This window comes from Oryzias latipes, chromosome 16, assembly GCF_053564925.1.
Source record: "Oryzias latipes strain Hd-rR chromosome 16, Olatipes_Hd-rR_3.1".
Taxonomy (NCBI): domain Eukaryota; kingdom Metazoa; phylum Chordata; class Actinopteri; order Beloniformes; family Adrianichthyidae; genus Oryzias; species Oryzias latipes.
This window is the reverse complement of record NC_136252.1, coordinates 35021683-35042058: the sequence shown is the minus strand read 5'-3', so window position 1 is coordinate 35042058 and position 20376 is coordinate 35021683. Positions and strand designations below refer to the sequence as shown.

The 20376-nt window shown below is 43.3% G+C and overlaps 1 protein-coding gene across 1 annotated transcript; it reads right to left on the bottom strand.

Annotated features, from left to right (window-relative positions):
- Positions 1–7203: 7203 nt before the first annotated feature.
- Positions 7204–19037, bottom strand: LOC101161333 (apoptosis-associated speck-like protein containing a CARD). Its single transcript, XM_023964591.2, has 8 exons — positions 18975–19037; positions 10505–10560; positions 9700–9796; positions 9233–9280; positions 8094–8132; positions 7793–7825; positions 7594–7626; positions 7204–7475 (listed from the first exon to the last, which is right to left on the bottom strand). The coding sequence occupies exons 3-8, from the start codon at positions 9725–9727 to the stop codon at positions 7216–7218; spliced, it is 441 nt and encodes a 146-aa protein (XP_023820359.1). The 5' UTR covers positions 9728–9796; positions 10505–10560; positions 18975–19037; the 3' UTR covers positions 7204–7215.
- Positions 19038–20376: the final 1339 nt, after the last annotated feature.

The window sequence follows — 20376 nt, the reverse complement described above, 5'->3', positions numbered from 1 at the left end:
ACATGTACACAAAACCAATAGTGTTCACACACGCATACCTATGCCTTTAAACCAACTAGTGTGAAATATTTCATTCATTCAATCACACAAACTGTTAGTGCAAAGGTGAGCTAACACCTGTGCTCAGGTGAGTGTTTATGTTCTTCTAAAATGGATGGTGGAATGTGAAAAGAAGGAGGAGGAACGCCCAGCCACCCCAACACCCAGACCCCCGCCGCAGCAGCAGCGGCAGCCGGAACCCCCCAACGCCACACAGCAGCAGGCAGGGGACAACCGCCCCCGGGCAACCAAATCCGCCACCCAGGCCAGGACCAGCAGGACCGCCGCGAGACCCCCAGAGCCAGAGAGCAGGGAAGCACGGGGGGAAAGAGAGCGCCGCCCCAGCCCAACCAGGAGAGCAGCCCCCCCGCCGCGCCGGAAGAGCCCAACGCAGGGCCACACCCGTGAAGGGCACCAACAGCCCCAGACGAGCACCCCATCACCACCCAGGAGTTCCGGGCATCCCCCCGCCCCAACCCCAGGAACGAGCCAGGACCCCCCAAGGGAGACCCGCTCCGCACTCCAGGCAGCCACCCACCCGGCCCACGGTTGGTCCAGGGAGGAGCAAGGCAGGGGCCAGCCACCCCCACCCAGGAGGGAGCACCCCGGGGAAAAAGGGGGCCCACAATGGGGGTTGTAAACATGGCCCGACCAGGCTCGGCCACTGTTGGAAATTTGGCGGGGCCCAGCGCCCAGGGGCAAGGACCAGAACCCACCCCCAGGGACACGAACACCCCCAGCTCATGTGTAATGTGAACCCCCCCCCCCCCCCGAGCGGAGAGAGCACCGCCGGGCCCAGGAAAACAGCACCCAGGGGACACGGCAGCTGTCGCCAAGGGACCCGTACCCCCCACCAGGGAAGGGGTAGGGAAGTCCCCAAAATATTTAAACTCCTCCACATGGGGCAGGGACACTCCACCCACCCAGAGATGGCAAACAACCTTACTCCGGTCGAGAACCATTGCCTCAGATTTAGCGTTGGTGACTCTCATCCCAGCTGCTTTACACTCTGCCACAAACCGCCCTAATGCACGCTGGAGGTTCTGGCTCGATAAAGCCAACAGTACAACATCATCTACAAAGAGCAGAGAGGAAATCCTGTGGTCCCCAAACCAGACCCCCTCCAGCCCCTGGCTGTGCCTACAAATTCAGAGCACCCTCCCCAGGATACCACGGGGTCAAACACCTTTTTCTAAATCCACAAAACACATACAGTGGTGGACAAAATTGTTGGTTGCCCTCAGTTAAAGAAAAAAAGTCCTCACTGAATGCTCACTGAAATGACTTGAAACGTTCAAAAGTAACAAAAAATTAAAATTTTTGGAAAATTAAATAATCAAAATCAGCCATTACTTTTGAGTAGTTGATTAACAGAATTATTAAAAAAAAACAAACTAATGAAATAGGGCTGGACAAAAATGATGGTACCCATAACTTCATATTTTGTTGCACAACCTTTTGAGGGAATCACTGCAATGAAACTGTGTCTGTATTTGTCAATGAGCCTTCTGCACCTGTCCACAGGTATTTTGTGGACCTCCTCATGAGCAAACTGCTCCACTTGTCTCAGGTTTAACGGCTGTCTTCTCCAAATGGCATGTTTCAGCTCCTTCCACAGACATTCAATGGGATTCAGATCTGGGCTCATAGAAGGCCACTTCACAATAGTCCATTAGGAAACTGGAGATTCTAAACAGGACTGTGAAATAGGTTAATTAGATTGGGTCGTTCCTCTTCAGTTTCCTGCACACAGAAATGAATGAAAAATGACTCAGAGACAGTTACTTATCTTTTGTGGAGGTTTTACGTCGCACAAACACGAAGGGGACAGACAGATGAACAGGTGCATTCAAAAGTACGAACCAACGAGCTCAGAGATGGGGTTGGTATATAAACCCTGTATTTGCATATTCAGAAGACCATACACTGAACAATGGTGTGAAAATCACGCCCACAGGTTGCTGCTGGAGAGAAGCTCCAAGGTTGCAATGGAGTTACCTCTGAGGCATCACACACACAGAAAAAGGGAGTATGAGAAGAAACTGTGAGAAAAATAACTTGGCTGTGCTGTCTTCAATGTAATATAATTTTGAGATGATAATACATGCTTAGTGAATTAAGTTTAAACCATTAGTGTAATAAAAGTTAAAGGCAGTTTCTAACTATTCTTCACATATATGTATAGCCCAGATTCACAACAACAGTCGTCTCTATGGGCTTCATATCGGTAATTGATAAAGTGAAACATAAAATCAAAAGGATCATGAATACATAGAGTTCAATAGGAAAATACTAAAATGAACTAACAAACTGACTAAGCTATACTGGCATCCGTGCCCTTAGACCCCCCTTCTCTGTGAGGAAAAACTCCTAAAAAAAAAAAGGATTCTGGAAAAAACGAAGAAACCTCAGGGGTGTCCACATGAAGGAGGGATCCTCCCCCAGGACGGACAGGCGATTTACCAGAACTCTTAGAGAAGAATTAACTTATCTAAATCTACAACTACATATATAAAAGTCCAGCAGACGAGCTTCATCCAGCCGTGGTTGGGGGGACAGTCAAAGGCGCGAGTCGAGCCGGAGACAGGAACCACAGCCAGGTGTAGGAGCAGGAGCAGAGACGAGGTACTCGGTCAGGAACAGGAGCACGGATGAAACAACTGGAATCTTTCCCACTCCCACTCCCACAGAGGGAAAGAGGGACAATACATGAATCGCGAGGCATGGAGAACTGAATGATGAATAATGATAACGAATAGAGAAGAGAAGGTGGGGAGAAGTAGATGGTGTCCTCCTTGGTCGTCTCCCATGAAGTCCACTCTGGCTCAAACCACCACGAATGGTGCAATCTGACACTGATGTACCTGGTTGTTAGGTCAAACTTGAGGAAGCTGATGCTTCAAGTAATTTTATATTAAAAGTACCGTAAATTCCGGACTACAAAGCGCACCCGATTACAAGCCGCACCCACCCATTTTCACGTATAAAATAAGTTTTATACATACACAAGCCGCGGCAGAGTACAAGCCGCGCATGTGTTAGGCGATATTGTCGTCCTGACAGATCACGCCCAGCATCCCAGAGTGAGTGCAATTTATTAGCACATTGTGGGTGGTGTCAGCTTTGCCTCTGGCTCATGTATTTGAATGTATCGACATCTGTCAAACAGCATGGACCTCTATTCTGTTCACAAGTTCCTCAGTTATGGTGTTTTTATTTCATTTTTTTTTTACTTATTGACAATCTAGGTATCATACATAAAATTACAAACAGTAACCATATAATCAACATTACATCCCTCAGTTATGATGAGGAAATTTACATCCGCGATTCCACATTTCCCATGAGTCTTAGGGGCTAAAGGCGGGGCCAATGCCCGGCTCGCCATACTGTTGTACGTGTTTAAGAATGAGTATCAGCAGTGCATGGAGGGGTGAACGGGTAAAGCTCTCCTTCCGCTTGTGTCGCAGCAGTGTTATGGGAGTAACAGGACTGGTTAAAAAACACACCGGTAAAATACAGCAGCGGCGACTGAAAAGCGCGGGCCTCAGCGTGATACGCGCGCCTCAGTGCGGCGCGTGCGTCAGAATTCAGAAGCCTCTGCACTCCGCGGACGCCTCTGCGCTCCGCTCCCGCCCCGCGCGCTCCTTGTCTCCCCTTCCTATCTACCCCGACACCTCTGGCCAGGGCGGCTTCAAGGAGGAGCACTTCGTCCCCATTGCACCGGTGGATGGAGCAAATCGTTTCTGTGCAAAGCAATCGGACTTAATACTGTACGTTTTGTGTATGAGGGGCGGATGCGTTGTTACGTGTGGGAGCCATCAGACTGCCATCGGCCCCGCAGCTCTATAAGAGCAGCAGGAGAAGATGTCTTCAACTCACACGGAGGCTGTGAGTTTTTCAAAGCAAAATTCCGCTTTTACGGTTTCCTTAGAAACCGTAAATGGAGTGTAAATTCACTCCATGCGCTGTTCTCTCCGTCACGCAGCAAACCGGCTTTTGGTTGGTGATGGTGGACTTTTTTACGCTGCTTTTAACGATTGCTTTTAACTTGAAAGCTTCATCATATTGTAGCGGCGATCACGTGCACGTTGGGTCTAATGGCCCCAAAGGATTCTGGGATGCGGCTGGGCATGCGTGTTTCATTTTGTTGAACCATGACTGAAGTGTCTAAGACCTGAAGTCAAGTCCATGCTGTTTGGCTGCTTAGAGGTGTGTTGAATATAAATGTCTTGTGCTTGGTGTTAGATAAAGAATACAAACTATTCACTGAGTTCGAAAGTACGTACATGGCGGCCGCTAATTAAATCCATAAATTAGCCGCGTCACTGAATAAGCCGCAGGGCTGTAAGCGCAGGAAAAAAGTAGCGGCTTGTAGTCCGGAAATTACGGTAAATAAAAACAGAGAAAAAAAAACACAAAAAGAAAAAAATCAAATAAAAATCTAAAGTAAAAATGCATAAAGGTACATTCTGTTAAATTTGAGAGAAAATTAATTTTAAAGTAGTTAAAAAATTAAAGAGAGGAAAAGGAAAGTTTGAGTCTGTAGTGGGCGCGGTATTAATCAAGGTCCAGCTGTGCGCACCAGGAGCAATTTTGAATGAAGTGCATGCGTAGCGCCAGATCAAGCAGAGCTCGAGAGCGATCGCCAAACTTGCGATCCATCTTAATAAACTCATCTAAAAATCTAGTTAAAGGCATCGAACCCAAGGAGGCAGCCGGTTTTTCACCACACATTTATAACCAGCATCTTGCCATCACTGTGGAAACCCCAAGAAATTGAATAAAACAGAAAAACCGGAAAAGTATGTCTGGATAGTGTGTGAAGTCCTGCTCACAAAACTCCGTGGATGCTTTCCCCCTTTCAAGTGGGGTAAAATAACTTGACACTGTTAGAGCTCTGCACGGGACCATTTTCTTCATCCCGCTCCCGCCCGCTGAATTTCTGACCAATCCCGCCTGCTCCTGCAACGTATGCGTTACACTCCCGCCCGCACCCGCAATATGTATGTCCACTCCCGCCCGCACCCGCAAAACTCATAGAATTTAGTCCCGCACAGTAATAGAGATGCATTTATTTTGTATCGTCTCCCGTCCCGCAGGAAAAAAACACGTATTTGTATTGATATTATTAAAGAGATTCATGTCCTCCTCCAGCCTCATCTTTTCATGCATTCCTCTTTTGTGTAATGTGAAACTTAAATATCAAATATATTTTCCCAAATCCTGTTCGGTTAAAAGTGTGCGTACGTGCGCGCGCAGACAGACGGCCTGAAGCGCGCTCTTAGTAAGAGGCGGGGCATTGCACACCCCCAACAACAGGTTAGATGACAGAGGCCATTGGGCGTCTCTACCTGGTGCCTTCACTGAGCTTCAGTACATAAGAATCCAACAGCCGCTCAGCCTAACGTAGTCCGCTAATGTATATTCATGAGATATTCATGGCAGCACTGATCCCGCGGGGTATTTTATTTTGCCGCCCGCTCCCGCCCGCAGCACAAGTCAAACCGCCCAATCCCGCAAGATTTGTGTTGGGTCCCGCGGGACCCAATCCCAATGCAGCCCTCTAGTACCTGGATCTAGGAGTTCACCTTTAAGGTCTCTGGAGGTTGTTCTGGGCTCGTTGGATCCAGTTCCAACTATCCGTCTCCTCAATTTGTCATCAATTTTCCTCTTCCATCATCCAGGGAGGTTGGCTACTGTCCCATGGGTCTTAAACTTCTGAATAATATGTGCCACTTTCGTCACAGGATCTTCAAGCTGCTCAGAGTTGGTTTTATGGCCTTTACTGTCATGGCGGGTTAGACGAGACAGACCCAGATGCTGGAACCCGGAAGAAAAACACAGGTGAGTTGGTGGGTGAGTGAAGAAGTTTAATTCTCTTGACGTAGCGGGAGATCAGATAATTGCTCGTGGCGTGACTGGGGGTTTGTTCGTGGCTCGTGGCGTGACTGGAAGTTTCGGCAGAGGCTCATGGCGAAACTTGAGGCAGGCTTTGGCTTGAAGCGTGACTGCAAGGTTCTCTGAGGTTTGGATCCGTGAGACGAAGACACAGGTGACCACTCGTGGGAATGATGTCCTGAGGAAGAGGCAGAGAGCGAGACTTAGGCAAGGTATAGAGTACATGAGCCAGAGATAATAGTGACCAAACTATACACCATCAGGGGGCAACGAACTGGTAATGAAAGCTGGTCCAGGAGCTTCTTTAGTAGACAGGCAGGTGATGATGTAATTGGAAACAGCTGTGACGCATCAGGGACCAAGCAGAGGAGGGAGGGGGAGGAGTCAGACAGAGGCACCATGAAATGTACCTTTATGATGTTTGTCTATCATTTTGTTTCTAATGTCCTGGGACAATTCTCTCCTTGGCTTTCTGTTGTCCATGTTCAGTGTGGTTCACACCTTTTCACCAAACAGCAACGTGACTATTTGTCTCCCTTTAAATAGTCAGACTGACTGATTATGGGTTTGAAAACAGCTGTGATGTCAATGAAAGGACATACTTGAGTTAATCATGACCCCCTGGACAATTAGTTCTCAGTCTTTTATGGAGTGACCATCAATTTTGTCGAGCCCTATTTCATTAGTTTTTTTTTTTTAATAATTCTGTTAATCAACAACTCAGAAGTAATGGCTGATTTTGATTATTTAATTTTCAATAAATTTTAATTTATTGTTACTTTTGAACATTTCAAGTCATTTCAGTGAGCGTTGAGGACTTTTTTTCTTTAACTGAGGGCAACCAACAAGTTTGTCCACCCCTGTATGGACTAGATAAACAAACTCTCATGAACCCCCCAACACCCTAAAGAGGGTGTATAGATGGTCCACTGTTTTATGACACGGACGACAATTGCACAGCAGTTCCTGAATCTGAGGTTTGACTACTGGAGTCAGAGTGTAGAGGGTAAAACAACAGCTGGAAGAAATGAAACAATTTTATCCAGGTTTTTGAATGTTGCAAATGCAAACACTTATTTAAATTGTTTAAAAGACATTTAAAAGCTCATATGGAGTTTCACAAACATTTCATTGTTTCGTTTGGAATGTACTAAGTTATGTCTTTAACATTTTAACAGTAGTTTGGAGTTTTTTTGGGGTCAAAACTGTGACTTTAGTTTTCATTTTTTTGGCACAAATTTTCCTCCACATCTTTCAAAACTAGAAAGACTTTGTTTATTTTTGCAAAAGATCAAAGACGAGATACGGCTGTTCCTTTTTCAGGAAATCGTAGACGATGTCACAGGCTGGTTTGGCCTCCAGGTACGGTCCCATCAGCAGTTTACTCATCTTCTTTTCATCAGTAGGCAGAGCTTTGATTTCAGAATAGGAATGATCACTGAGAACTTTCTTATGGAGGAGTAGATCAAACAGAGGATCAGGGTCGGCCACGCTTGTGATCAACTCCATCTTGTATTTTTGCACAAACTCTTTTGCTGAAAAAGGAATAAAAAAGATGCTTAAGACAAAAGAAAAAAAACCTTAAACTGTCTAAATTGGTTTCAGTTTAGCTCCCAGTCTTTGATGGACACAGAAAACATGTGAAACACTCACAGTGGATGTTGTTTAATGGGTCTCTGTGTCTGTCTGTTTCACAGGAGAAAACAAAATACAGTTAAACTGAAATCTTAATAACAAGTCAGTCAGAATGAATCAGGCAGGGAAGGAAAACAGTAAAAGCAGCAGAATGTTTACATTTATAAATGTATGTTTTCAGTCTCAGAATGAAGCCCAAAACACGTCAAACACTTACATCCTGCGATGACATGTGCGTCCATTAATGTTCCTGATGGAATTAACAAAGCGGTGAGAATATATTAGGCATCCAGTCATAACAGTAAAAACATGAAAACTTTGGTTTCAGACTTTTTTGGTAGTTACCCACATATGATCTTTTAAAAAGGTGTTAGATTTAACACAGTAAAGTGTAACATAAGTTACACTTTACTGTGTTAAATATATTAATATTTAACACAGTAAATAAGTAATATTGTCGGTTTTAATTAAAAAAGAAACAGGACGTTCTTCTGCTGCTCGCCCAGCAGCTCTTTTACCTCGCTTATATTGGAAGTGATCCCTGAGTCCAGCGGCGGCTGTAAAACACAGAACAATATTTTTAACAGAATTGACGCAGATTGTAAAACCAGAACAGGACATAAGAGGACCAACTCTGATGACCAAACAAGTCCTTCCAGAACTTTGAGACAAGATGAACTGCTAAAAAAACAACTATCTTAGTTAACTGGAAGAGTAAAAACAGCAGCAGTTCTAATCAATATCATAACCTACTTTTGGATCATATCAGCTTGGAGTTACCATCAACAGGGAGCAAAACAATATCCAAGAACTTCAGTTCCTCTGGTCCTCCGTAATTAACACGTCACTTAGTGGGGGTGGGTGGCTTATGTGACTCTCTCCGGGGCATGTTGGTGGGGTGTGGGGGTCTGGTCTTGGCTCCAGGGGTTCTCTGGGGCAGAGGTCTGGGGGCTATGCCATCAGGGTAGGGATCAGTGCCTGAGACTGGGTGGAAGTTTTGCCCTTGGGGTCTGTGGGTTGGGGGTGGGGTGCGGGTGGCATCGCGGACCATGCTTGGGGGAGGGGGTTGCTGTCTCGTCGGAGTGGGGACAGGGGTAGGCGACTGCCCATGCTGGTCGAGACTGCGCCTGGTCTGAGCGGGGCGCTCATCTGCGTCTGGGGCTTCAGCCCCGTCGCTTCTGGTCCCTGGGGTGGGTTTGGGGTGGCCTTAATCTGGCTTTTACATAACCTTGGGAATTGCTTATGTCTTTTATTCTTTATCTATTTATTAATTTATCTATTTTCTTTACATTACATTTTATTTATTTATTACTATTATTTTGAAGGACTATTATTATTATTATCTTTATGTTATTAATATGCTAATCTTTCTATTGTTATTTTACTTATGATATTTAGGTTATGTTTTAATCATTTTACGTATATTTTTTATTACTAATATTGCCATATCTTATTACATTTTTATTTTTATTATTGTTATTATATTGTAATTTTTATTCTGATGTTTTTACTCCAGTGTTTCCTCTGGGGGATCCTTTGTTCTGGGACATTACCCAGTGCCCCAGAAGTGACACACAGGGACACAGACTTGTTTTCGGGGTTTAAACGAAATTTGTTTTTAATTAAAAATGAAACTGGACATTCTGCTGCTGCTCACCTGGAGCCCTTCTCTCTGCCTCCTGTCTGCGTCTGAGCTCAGGTTTAACTGTAAAACACAGACAAATAAGCAGGTTGTTAAACCAGAACAGCACATAAAAGGGCCAACTCTAATGACCAAACAAGTCCTTCAAGAACATTGAGACAAGATGAACAGGAAGTTAATTAAGAAAAATTCACTAAACCATAAACAAAAGAATAAAGAAGAACTTCTCTTTGCATAATTCTGACCTTCAAAGTTGAACAAAGTTTACACATTAGAGTCAACTTTTATGTAATAACGACATCAGAACCCAGATTGTTGGATTCAGACTCAAAGCACAAAACCTCTGCAGCCTCCTTCAGGACATTCTTTTCAGAGAACACGAGCACCTTCACATTTCTAACTTCCAGGTATCCATTGTCTTCCTCTTTGTCTACCTGTTCACCTTAGACGACATCAAAGTGATCACTGGAAGTCTTCCTCACCTTCCTCTGCATTGTTTCCAGCAGCCATTTTTCACAGCACATATGCTCACTGATGTTTTCTGCAGCGTTCCTCTGATCAGCTCTGACTGTTTCACACCTGGAGGAGGAATAAAAGGAAAAGATGCATTCAAGTGCAATCGGAAAATTCGACTTCACAACAACTTCCTTATACTTGATAAAAGTCACCAGGCGCTTCAGAGATATATTTCTTTTAAACATTTGATTATTTAAGGATTTTTCAGACTTTTTGAAATAACTCTGAACTTTCAAGGAAATGTCAGGACTTTAGTCACTTTTTTAAAATGTACAGTTTATCGTAAATCAGAACCAATGACGTTATCATGGCCGTTTCTCAGCCTGATGAAAGGTAACCATGGAAACCAGTTTTAGCTCCTTAGTTTGATATGGATCCCTTTCACATAGAATACTCGATGGGTTAAAATCTACCCCTTTCTAGGAATCCAGGAAAATAAACAAGCTGACTCAATGATTGGTTTTATTTTTATCTTTAAAGTTTTGACACTCATGAACTCTGGGATGCACCGTAGTGCTCTTGCCTCACACCAACAAGCCCCCGGTTCAAGTCCCGGCTGGTGGACTTGAACCAGAACACCAATGGGGGACCATTCAGTGTGGAGTTTTCATGTTCTCCCTGTGCATGCGCAGGTTTTCTTCAGGGACTCTAGCTTTCCCTCACTGTCCAAAAACATGATTTTTATGTTCATTGGTTAATCTAAATTGTCCCTAGGTGTGCATGTGAGAGTGCATGGGTGTGTGACATGTGGCCTTGCGACAGACTGGCAACCTGTCCAGGATGTTCCCCGCCTTCGCTCACAAGTGGCCAGGACAGACTCCGGCACCCTGTAGCCCCAAAAGAAACAAAACGGAAGAAGACAAATGAATGAACCCTCCTAAACTCCTGTCTCATCTGATTAATCAACCAAGACATTGCAGAAGAAATCATGTGGGTCAGAAAAAGTGCTTCCTTTACACAGAATAAATGGCCTCCAACAGTGGTCTCTGTAGAACACCCCCACCACCCACACACAACATCACCAGAAATGTCAAGCAATGTCTTCTAGGAAACAGGAAGCCCTGTGACCCAGAAAGGGACATAAAGGGGTAAAAACAAAATAACAAATTTCAGTTTGGCTTATACGTGGTGACTTTACAGTGTTTTTCTAACACTTTGCATCATTTCCTGAAGCAGAAATGTTATTTTCAGAGCTCTCTGTACTTTTGCCAAAACATTGTATATGGCTCAGCATATCATACACCTTAACATCAGCAGCAAAATGTCATCTCTCTCCTAAAACAGTTCACTCCTGTTTCCAAAGCAAATCTCCGTCTCATTCACATAGAAACACCAAAATGACAGTCATCCTAAACCAGTTTAGGATGACTAAACTGGTTTTAGGATGAGAGAATGTCAGAGAGGACATTCTCTAAACTCTTTGGTCATTCCTCAGAACGACCCGTCTCCTGCAGCACAACAGCAGCAGAAGCTCTTATTGTCAGAAACAAGATCTGAACAAGAGACGATCCAAGAAAATCAGAAGTCTCTCAGTATTGCATGGGCCAAGAGTGGGGAGGTGGGGGGCCTCACCATTCTCCTTAATTGCAGTAGAACCAGAAACATATATATATATAGCCTCCATGCTGGACTGGGACATTAGCAGTGAAATGCTGGCTAATGACATTTCGGTCATGTCTTAGTCTTCTGGTCAGATTGGACCCAGTCATTTCCACAAACACTTGGGTGTGTATGTGTGTGTGTGTGTGTTTGTGGGTGGGTGGGTGGGTGGGTGGGGTCCAGATCTAGTTTCACCAGACATTCAATTACTGCCAACACAGAAATTCATCCAATGTTGGACGACATTCCAGTTACCAACAGGAATGTTTTCTTATTCATGGTTTGGTTTTCATGACATATTCTGAAAACTGAGAAAATGGTTTTGCTTTGGACGACTGAGAAATGAATTGTCTGAAAAGCTTTGAATGTGTTGTAAACAAAAGTCTAGAGATTTGGAGAAATGTAATCTCGGTTTCAAAAATGTGCCAAAGCGGCGGAGATAAAACTGTAAGGTATGTATGTGTGATTGACAGTGAAGATTATGGTCTAAAAATGACAAAACATGTGAAACACTTACAGCTGGGTTGGACACCTGCAATAATGTCAACTTTAGATCAAATCAAGAGAAAAAGAAAGTTAGATTGAAAAACATAATCCAACTAACAAAAAAGTGAGAAAAAAATGGAGTGAATGAATGGGAGTTGTTGTTTTATATGTGTTGACTTGAATCCTCTACAGTTTGGTTATAAGAATAATAATAATAATGGATTGGATTTATCTGCGCTTTTCAAGAAACTCAAAGTGCTTACATTGTGTCCGTTATTCATTCACTCCTCATTCATTCTTGGTGATGGTAAGCTACTGTTGTAGCCTCAACTGCCCTGGGGCAAACTGACAGAGGCGTGGCTGCCAGTTCGCGCCTACGGCCCTTCTGACATCACAGACACATTCATGCACATCCACACACCAGTGGAGCCACACTGGAGGCAAGGAGGGTGGTGACTTGACCAATGACACAACAACAGTTGGCTGGGGCGAGCAGCGATCGAACCTCTGACCCTTCGATCATTGGACGATGCGCTCAACCGCCTGAGCCACTGCCGCCCTCGAAACGACTGGTTAGAGTCTAAATATGACAGAAAACATGGGAAACTCTTACAGGACATGTTGAGCCATGGGTTTCGGTCTCTGTCTGCTTCAGATGAAATTAAGGAAAAACAGTGAGAATGTATTAGGTTTTAATGCTAACATTTTGTGATCCACGAAGAGCACATTTAGAGAAAACAAGTTTGAACTTAAATTTAAGTTATTGATGGAAACAATAGTTGTTAAACCTTTTATTGGTTTTGCAAAGGCTTTAGATTAGACAGACGAAATGTAGGGATTTTCCTTTCTTTTCTGAAAGCAAACTTTAACCTTTTAAGAATTAATGAATTTTTGCTACATAACAGAAATTATGTCTGTGAATGATGTCTTTTTCTTTCTTTTCTGAAAGCAAACTTTAACCTTTTAAGAGTTAATAAATTTTTGCTACATAACAGAAATGATGTCTGCGTATTCACACACACACACGCACACCAAATTGGTCCCCATTCCGTGACTGTGTAAACAGATTGTTGTCCCCACAATGTCATAAATACCAACACACACAAACACACACGCGCGCGCGCACACACACACACACACACACACACACACACACACACACACACACACAGTCTCTGCAATAGAGACTTGTTGGATAAATCAGACAGCAGGGCATTACAATAATCTGAAAGACTGAAGATAAAACATACCACCTGGTAAGGAAGGCAGTGTGAGCTCGGCTCAGTACAGCACTAAAGTCTGATGTTTGATTGAGTGAATGAGAATCAGGTGTAGGGCATCCAGGAAGTGTAACTAAAACTCTTGAGATGGTTCCGCTGGTGACCAGACGGGGAGACAGAATTCTGACTTCTGACAGTACAAAATCAGAATCAGAGGTACTTTATTGTTCCCACACATGGGAAATTTGTACATTACAGTAGCATTGTTATCATAAAAGAAAAAAGAATAAAGAATATTTTAATTACAGGTTTGGGATGTAAAAGCAACTTTATTTTTTGTAGATGTGTTAGATCCACTACCACCTGTTAAAAACAGTTGATTTTTAGTGACATTTTCAGAATGAACAAGAAAAGACACAAGAAAAAAGGATTTTCTACTTTTGCTCTTTCAACAGTTCAGAGTTCTCTAAGTTCAACTCATAGCAGAGAAACACACTTTACATTTCCATATCATCAGTACACATCCCTGAAATTACTCCAATTTAGGAACAGTGACGTGCAGTCAGGAGAGGCAGGTGAGGCACAGCCTCACCTGTCATTATGGGAAGAAAAGAGAAAAAATAAATTCAATTATTATATTTAATCAGTAAGTTGTGCTTTGCGGTCATTTTCCATTTAAATGTACCATTTTTGGGTGTTTTTTCTTTTCAAAATCGCTGAATTCCCGCATTTGCCGTTCAGATACTAAGTGACCTGCGATGAGGCACCAGCCCGCTGAGCCTCACCTTGGATTGCGCAATACCTATGCAGTCAGACGGTACTGCTGTCTCTCTGTATGTCGGTTCAATCACTTGTACTATATGAGCTGAGTTTAAATAATTTAGCAGATGTATATGATGCACAGTGCTTGTTTTTATAAATAACTGTATGTGAGGGACGTGTTTCTTGTGCTGAGCGCTAAACGACGGCGAAAAAGCCGCTGGGTGAGGCCAGACATTCTCGTGCCTCATGTTGCAGTTCTCGTGCCTCATGTTAGGGGGCGCCGGTGAGCCCTGAGATTATGACGCTAAAAATACTAGAAGAAGTGATAGCAAGCGGCAAGTCATTTTCTTCAGAAGGAGCGGCGTATGGACTTTATTTACAACTAAAGGTAAGACGATAATAACGTTTGTGCTTTTTTCTATGCTGCAGTTTGTATATGAAAAAAAACATGTTGAAATTATATTTTAAACAAAACGTTAACTGTTGTCAATCAAATGGTGAATAAGTTACTCAGTTATTTATACTCATGGTTCATATGTTTGTAAATCTGACTGATGACGTCAGTGCCTCACCAGCCATTAACCTCACCGCACGTCACTGTTTAGGAAATATAGCCCAGAAGTATTCAAGTCTTCATTTGACAGTTAAGCTTGATTCCTGGGCATCAAGTTTCTTTAAAGTCCCACTCCAATCCTCTTCTGATCTATTTTCAACTGGTTCCCAGTGATCTTTAAAATGAAAATTAGCCAGTTTTTAGCCAAACTGTAAAAAAACTTGTGTTTCTGCAGAGCAGCAGGAGATAATTGGAAATCCACCTCTGAGTCGTGGGCGGGACTGTTTATGTGGACTTAGCCCACCCCACCAGTGGCGGTTCTACACTAACTTACTCCCTGGGCGAGTAACCCCACCAGCGCCCCCCCCCCCCCACACACACAATTTCACAACATCCTTTTGTGTTCCCCATCTTTTTTTTGGCTATTTTACACAATTAATAAATTAATTTTCTAGACTCGTATTACAGTCGCACAGGAGGCCTAAATTAAACAGACAGGAACATTAATCCAAAGTAAAATCCAGTTTAAATCAACCTTAAATAACGTCTAATGTTTTGCCTTTCCATAAAAATATATTCTGTCAAAATTAAACAAATATGAACATGCTCCAGCGTGAGATTGACAGGCGGATCGGAGCAGCGTCTGTAGTTATAAGCTGAGCCAGAAAGCAAAGCTCTCAATTTACCAGTGGATCTTTGTTCCAACACTCACCTATGGTCATGATCTCTGGGTCATTACCCAGAGAACCAGGTCCTGAATACAAGCGGCTGAACTGAGCTTCATCTGTAGGGGGGACGTGGACTCCCTTAGAGACAGGGGGAGGAGCTCGAATGAGTGCAGGAAGATGGATGGATGGGTCTTATAAAACAATAAAAACTAAACCATAAAACTCATCAGTGGGATTACTCCAAAATTATTTGGCATTTTCCTAATTTTGTGCAACACCAACAGCAAAAATCCTCCAAAAAACCTCAATCCATTCATAGAAATGATTTATAGTTTATTTCTGATGTCATAAAGTGCAGTTGTTTTAGTGCATTACTGCTGTCTTTATGTCAAATACTGACACCAACTAAACCACAGAAAAGACATGTAGTAAAAATTTCCACAATGGTTGGTAAATAATGACATTAACATGAACTGCTGAGTGATCCAACAGCACCTGATGATCCAGGTGTTGCGCAATAGTGCCTGCGCTCCTGGCAGCCTGCACGGCGCCCACTACCCCTCCGTTTTTCCGTCTCTATGACGGGAGGTGCAACTGCTGCCTAGAGTTGATCGTTAGACTGAAAAAGATTCCCAATTACCTGTTAGTGTGATTCACCCAGCCACCGGTGAGTTGTGGCCCCCTTTTGAATTTTTTTACTTGTTATGTTCCAAAGACTACCGCAAAGAGGTGTGGATACAAAAGTCTTGCAGCAGAGGGCGGTGGTCACGTGTACGTCGGGTCTGCTGTGTCGGAGTGGGGAATTGTGGGAAATAATTCCCATTGCCTGCTCTGGTGGAAATTGGCTTTTTCTTTTGCATAAGTGCCTTTTCATGTGGCTGTTTTACGTTGTTACACTCTTCGTTATTTCATCCTGTTGTGTTTAATTATTTTTTTTGCATTATAAGTGTGGAGAGGGGAGAGGATGAAGAGAAAGGTGCGATGTTCAGTGTCAGACGTGTCAAAATTAAAGTGTAAGGTGCCGTCTGTAGAAGGCATGTCAAATAAAAGCTGAAAGTCTCCTCCATCGCTGAGCCACTTCCTTATGTGTAACACTGTGGGAATGCGATTGGAAGTGCGCACCCTGGAAAATGCCAGGATTACCGCCCACTTCTATGAAGGTAATAATGTGTCTAAATGGACGAGCTTGTAAAAATCTTCTACTGTTAACTGGCAAATTCCCATTTGCATGTGTTCATTTAGAGTTACAACTTCACATCTGTGATTACAACTGCATGTGGATGAATCTGCTGGTGCAAATCACAAGTGTGCTACAACTGCGCTCTGACTTCAGACACATACCTTTGTTTATCTTTAAGAATTTTTTCAAATTTAAATATGAATCACATTTGCTCAAAAATGCTCAATAAAGATACTGAAGCTAACAAAGTCATTTTCTGACATGATCTTTGCTGTCGTAAGACAATAGTGTCACGACTAGTCAGTACAGAAAGTTTGTGACAATAGCTTCAGTATCTTTACAACTATTGAGCACCTTAATGATGAATCATATCTCTTAAAATGTGAAAAACTATATAAAATATTTCAAATATGGAATTTCTCACAATATATTGATTGTAGCATGAATATGCTGACAAGTCTTCATTACCAACTCATACAAATGTAGACATTTATCAATTTTTGAGAGTGATTTTTACAGAATGTTTTCACGGAGGTTGCACTTTGTTGACGGTCCGTTGGCAGCCGCCTCACTGCTGCAGTGTCTGCATTTACAGCTGGAAGAGAACAATAGTCATTAAAGTGCTGAAAAAACTATCTTTTTTCTTTACAAATGCATTTGTAGTTCACTCTCTGTGTTAATGCAGAAGGATTGAGATACTTTGTCACATTTGAACGTTTATCAGAAGAGTTATTGAAGCAGGAAGTCTGAATCTGTGAAGACCATTCTAACTTTACCAAATCCTGGTTGACTCCCCCCTCCTCTAACCCTCCCTCCCCCCTTGTTCCATTATCGGACACAGTTCAGTTTTTACACAAGTTTCTCGCAAGGAATGTGTCAGAAGAACGCAGTTGTAGCGCACTTGTGATTTGCGCCAGCAGATTCGAGCACACGCAGAAGCACATCTGATGCCGTCAATGGCTGCTCCTCTGCTTTCGCCTCATTTCCTGACATTTTCTTGGGCTTTGAATTCAGGCTGTGTACTTTTTCCTTTGGGCATGGGGTCTTCAGGGGGACCTAGTTTTTGTCTGTTGGTAGGATTATTGCATTTGATGTTTGGTAAAAAGTCTCTTAAAAAGCTTCGTTCTTCGCCTGAACGTCTAGTCTACTACTGGACCACCAGCCTGCTCTCACGCTCTGTGTTCCAGTCTGCAGCTCATCAGCTAATCTGGATTTCTGCTCCATGTGGTCAAGTCTGCAGTCACCTGCCTGCCTGTCGTTATTCCTGCAGCTCATTACGGACATTGTGATCGCCTATTCCTCACGCCTATTCCAAGTTCTGCCTCAAGATTCAGACATCTCCTCTGCGGCATTTTTTTACGGACTTCCTCATTTTGGAGTTGGTGCCCCACCCCTTCTATGAACTCTGGACTCTGCTCTCCACTCACTCCTGGAGCTCCCACAAGCCTGCCTCCACGACCCCTGGTGTCAAGATTCTGCCTAGCATCCTGCCTGCTCTGGTCCCCTTCTAATAAACTCTGAAGTTCTCATACTCTTAAGTCTATCGTCTTCTGTTGGTCCTCAAGATCTGATTCTGCCATCATGGTCTGTTCATTTTTATTATTGTGAACAAAAACATTAAAAAAAGTCCAAAATGAAAACATCCTGGATTGTTTTTGTATCACCTCTTTTAAAAACGCATTCCAATGATTTCACTGTAGTCTATAAATCATTTGTTTTAAGGTCAAATTTCTTTTTTCAGATTTCTGTACTTTTACTGAAACCTTAGAAAAACATTGAATTTTCGAGGTTTGACAAAGAGTCAAGCCACAAATCAGAGAATGTTCATAGTTTCACTGATTTTCATAGATAAAAAGCTGTTTGAGCTTCAGGAAAAAGAAACTTTCTTGAAACAGAAAAATAAGCAGGAAGACGTCGACGTGCAGGCAAACAAAAATCTGATGAATTTAACAGCAACTCAACCGGCACACACCAGCATGCCACTCATCGTACGGTTTCGTTTTGATTCGTGGGCATGTTCTGAAATGTTCTGGTCTATACTCTGTTTGTCATTTATAGCCTCATTACTCAATAACAAAACATTTCAGTATTCTTCAACAAGAACCAACAGATCTGTGCTGTTAAACCCGTCTGAGCTCAACTTCACAAAAAAAAGAAACTTTAGTTGTAAAGAAACGCAACAGCAACTTGTGGTTTATGTATATAATTTATTTACACACAACAATAAACACTGCATACTTTTTAGGAAGAACCTAAAAACATGAATCACAGAAAGTTTATGTGAGTTTTTCATCAATAAACATTATAAAAATGAACAAAGCATTCAAGTATTTAGTGACAGTGTCATGGTGCCTGTCAGACTCCTCCCCCCTCCAGCTCTGCCTGCTCTGCTCCCTGATTGCCACCAGCTGACGCCACTCACCTCATCTGCCATGCTGCTTAAAGGGAGACCACACTCATCATTTCAACGCCAGTTCGTTACCCCTTATGGTGACTAAGCCTGGTCTTAAGTTTTTGCTCTCATGCTCCTGCATTGCTCTCAGCCTTGTAATAATCCTTGCTCTCTGCTACAGGATTTTTATCATCTCTCGAGTGACGTCAGCACGCCCTGCCATTCTGCTGCTCAGAAGAAGCCAGAAGACTCCACGGTTCACAAACCGCACTAAGCCCTCCAGCCACGCCACCAGCTGTCCTCAAGTCTGGAACTCCTCCAACACTACCACAACCATCCCTGGAGAAACAATAAATCCTTTTTTTCATCAAAAACACTAACCTGTCATCCTTCTGGGTTCCAGCATCTGGGTCCTCGCGCTAAGAGCGTCATGACAGACAGACCTCCTCCCCCTTTCTCTAAGGAAGTGCCCAGCCCCCTAAGGGGGGGAAGCTCATAGCAGCCGCTTGTATCCGGGACCGTGTTCTTTGGGAGTAGAGAAGAAATCCCCAAATCAGACCCCCTCCAGCCCCTGGCTGTGCCTAGAAATTCTGTCAATGAAAACTATGAACAGAACCGCTGATAAAAGGCAGCCCTGCCAGAGTCCAAGATGCACCGGGAACAGGACTGACTTACTGCCGGCTATGGGAATGTGAGATGCGGGGGGATGCGTGCCCACTGACGTCTGGAACCGGCATCCGAGCTCTGCGTTCGGGCTCCGGTGCCAGTGGACCGAGTGAACCTCTCTGATCAGAGCAGCTGGATTTATTAATGTGTTTGAGGGGAGGGTGCTTTGTTATGTGTGCGTTTTGTTGTTTTGTTATTTGTGAGAATTTGGACTGCGAGCCGACCCGCCGCTATGGGTTAGCGGCTGCCGGACTCACGAGGACAGAGCAGAGCACACAGTGTGTGTGAGCTTTTCAGAGCAGAAATGCCGCTCAGTCCTTAGAAACTGTTCAAAAAATCACATGGAATTGTGTTTCTAGTTGTTCCCCGACAAAATAAAGGCTGATGTTATTCCCAGACATTTACGTGCAGCCAGGATGCAGATTGCAGCGGTTCCCACATGGTTTGTCCTGTGCTTGAGGAAACCAAAAACCTAATGTGCAGTGGGAAAAGAAAAATTCACACAAGAGTCTGCATGAAGTTTCAAACTTTAAAAAGGGAGAGCAAGGTGGATCTGCAGAAAAGAAGTGCTCTGCTTCTGCTCTTCTATCCGGGGAGAGGTAGTTTTTATTATCCAACAGAGTAACGTCTGTAAATTAAGTCATGGTTTACAATGGCTCTGAATCTATCCGTATAAGCATTAGATGAAGAGACCAGGGGCTTCATTTCTAAAGGTTGCGTACGCACAAAAGAAGGCGTACGCCACTCTCTACGCAATAGTTGAGATTTAAAAAAAGCAAACTTGACGGGAAAATGTGCGGTCCTTCAAGCTCTGTCCCAGGCGTACGCACAAAAACGGGTGAAATGAGAAACGGCGACACCGTCGGCAGATGGAAGAGACATGTGAAAGTGAAAATGACAATCCTGCCTCTCAGAAATAACATGAAGACTTCACAAAGCAAGTCTGACAATTAACAGCTACACCAACACCCGTTTGATCGATCAGAAGTGAAACACACAAAAAAAATCAAATGAAAATCACAACAGAAATTCAAATGAACACATATTTGCAGAAAGAAAAGTGAAATATGTTCTGCAATATTGGCATGTTGTGCAATTCATCCTCATAAATAATATA

What these genes read in the sequence shown, in the direction of transcription:
- LOC101161333 (XM_023964591.2), bottom strand. Translation starts at nt 9,727, where the DNA reads ATGGCTGCTGGAAACAATGCAGAGGAAG. An exon ending in TGGAAACAATGCAGAGGAAG is followed by an intron (nt 9,281 to 9,699) that starts GTGAGGAAGACT and finishes TGTGTTTTACAG; the next exon opens with TTAAACCTGAGCTCAGACGC. An exon ending in GGCAGAGAGAAGGGCTCCAG is followed by an intron (nt 8,133 to 9,232) that starts GTGAGCAGCAGC and finishes TGTGTTTTACAG; the next exon opens with CCGCCGCTGGACTCAGGGAT.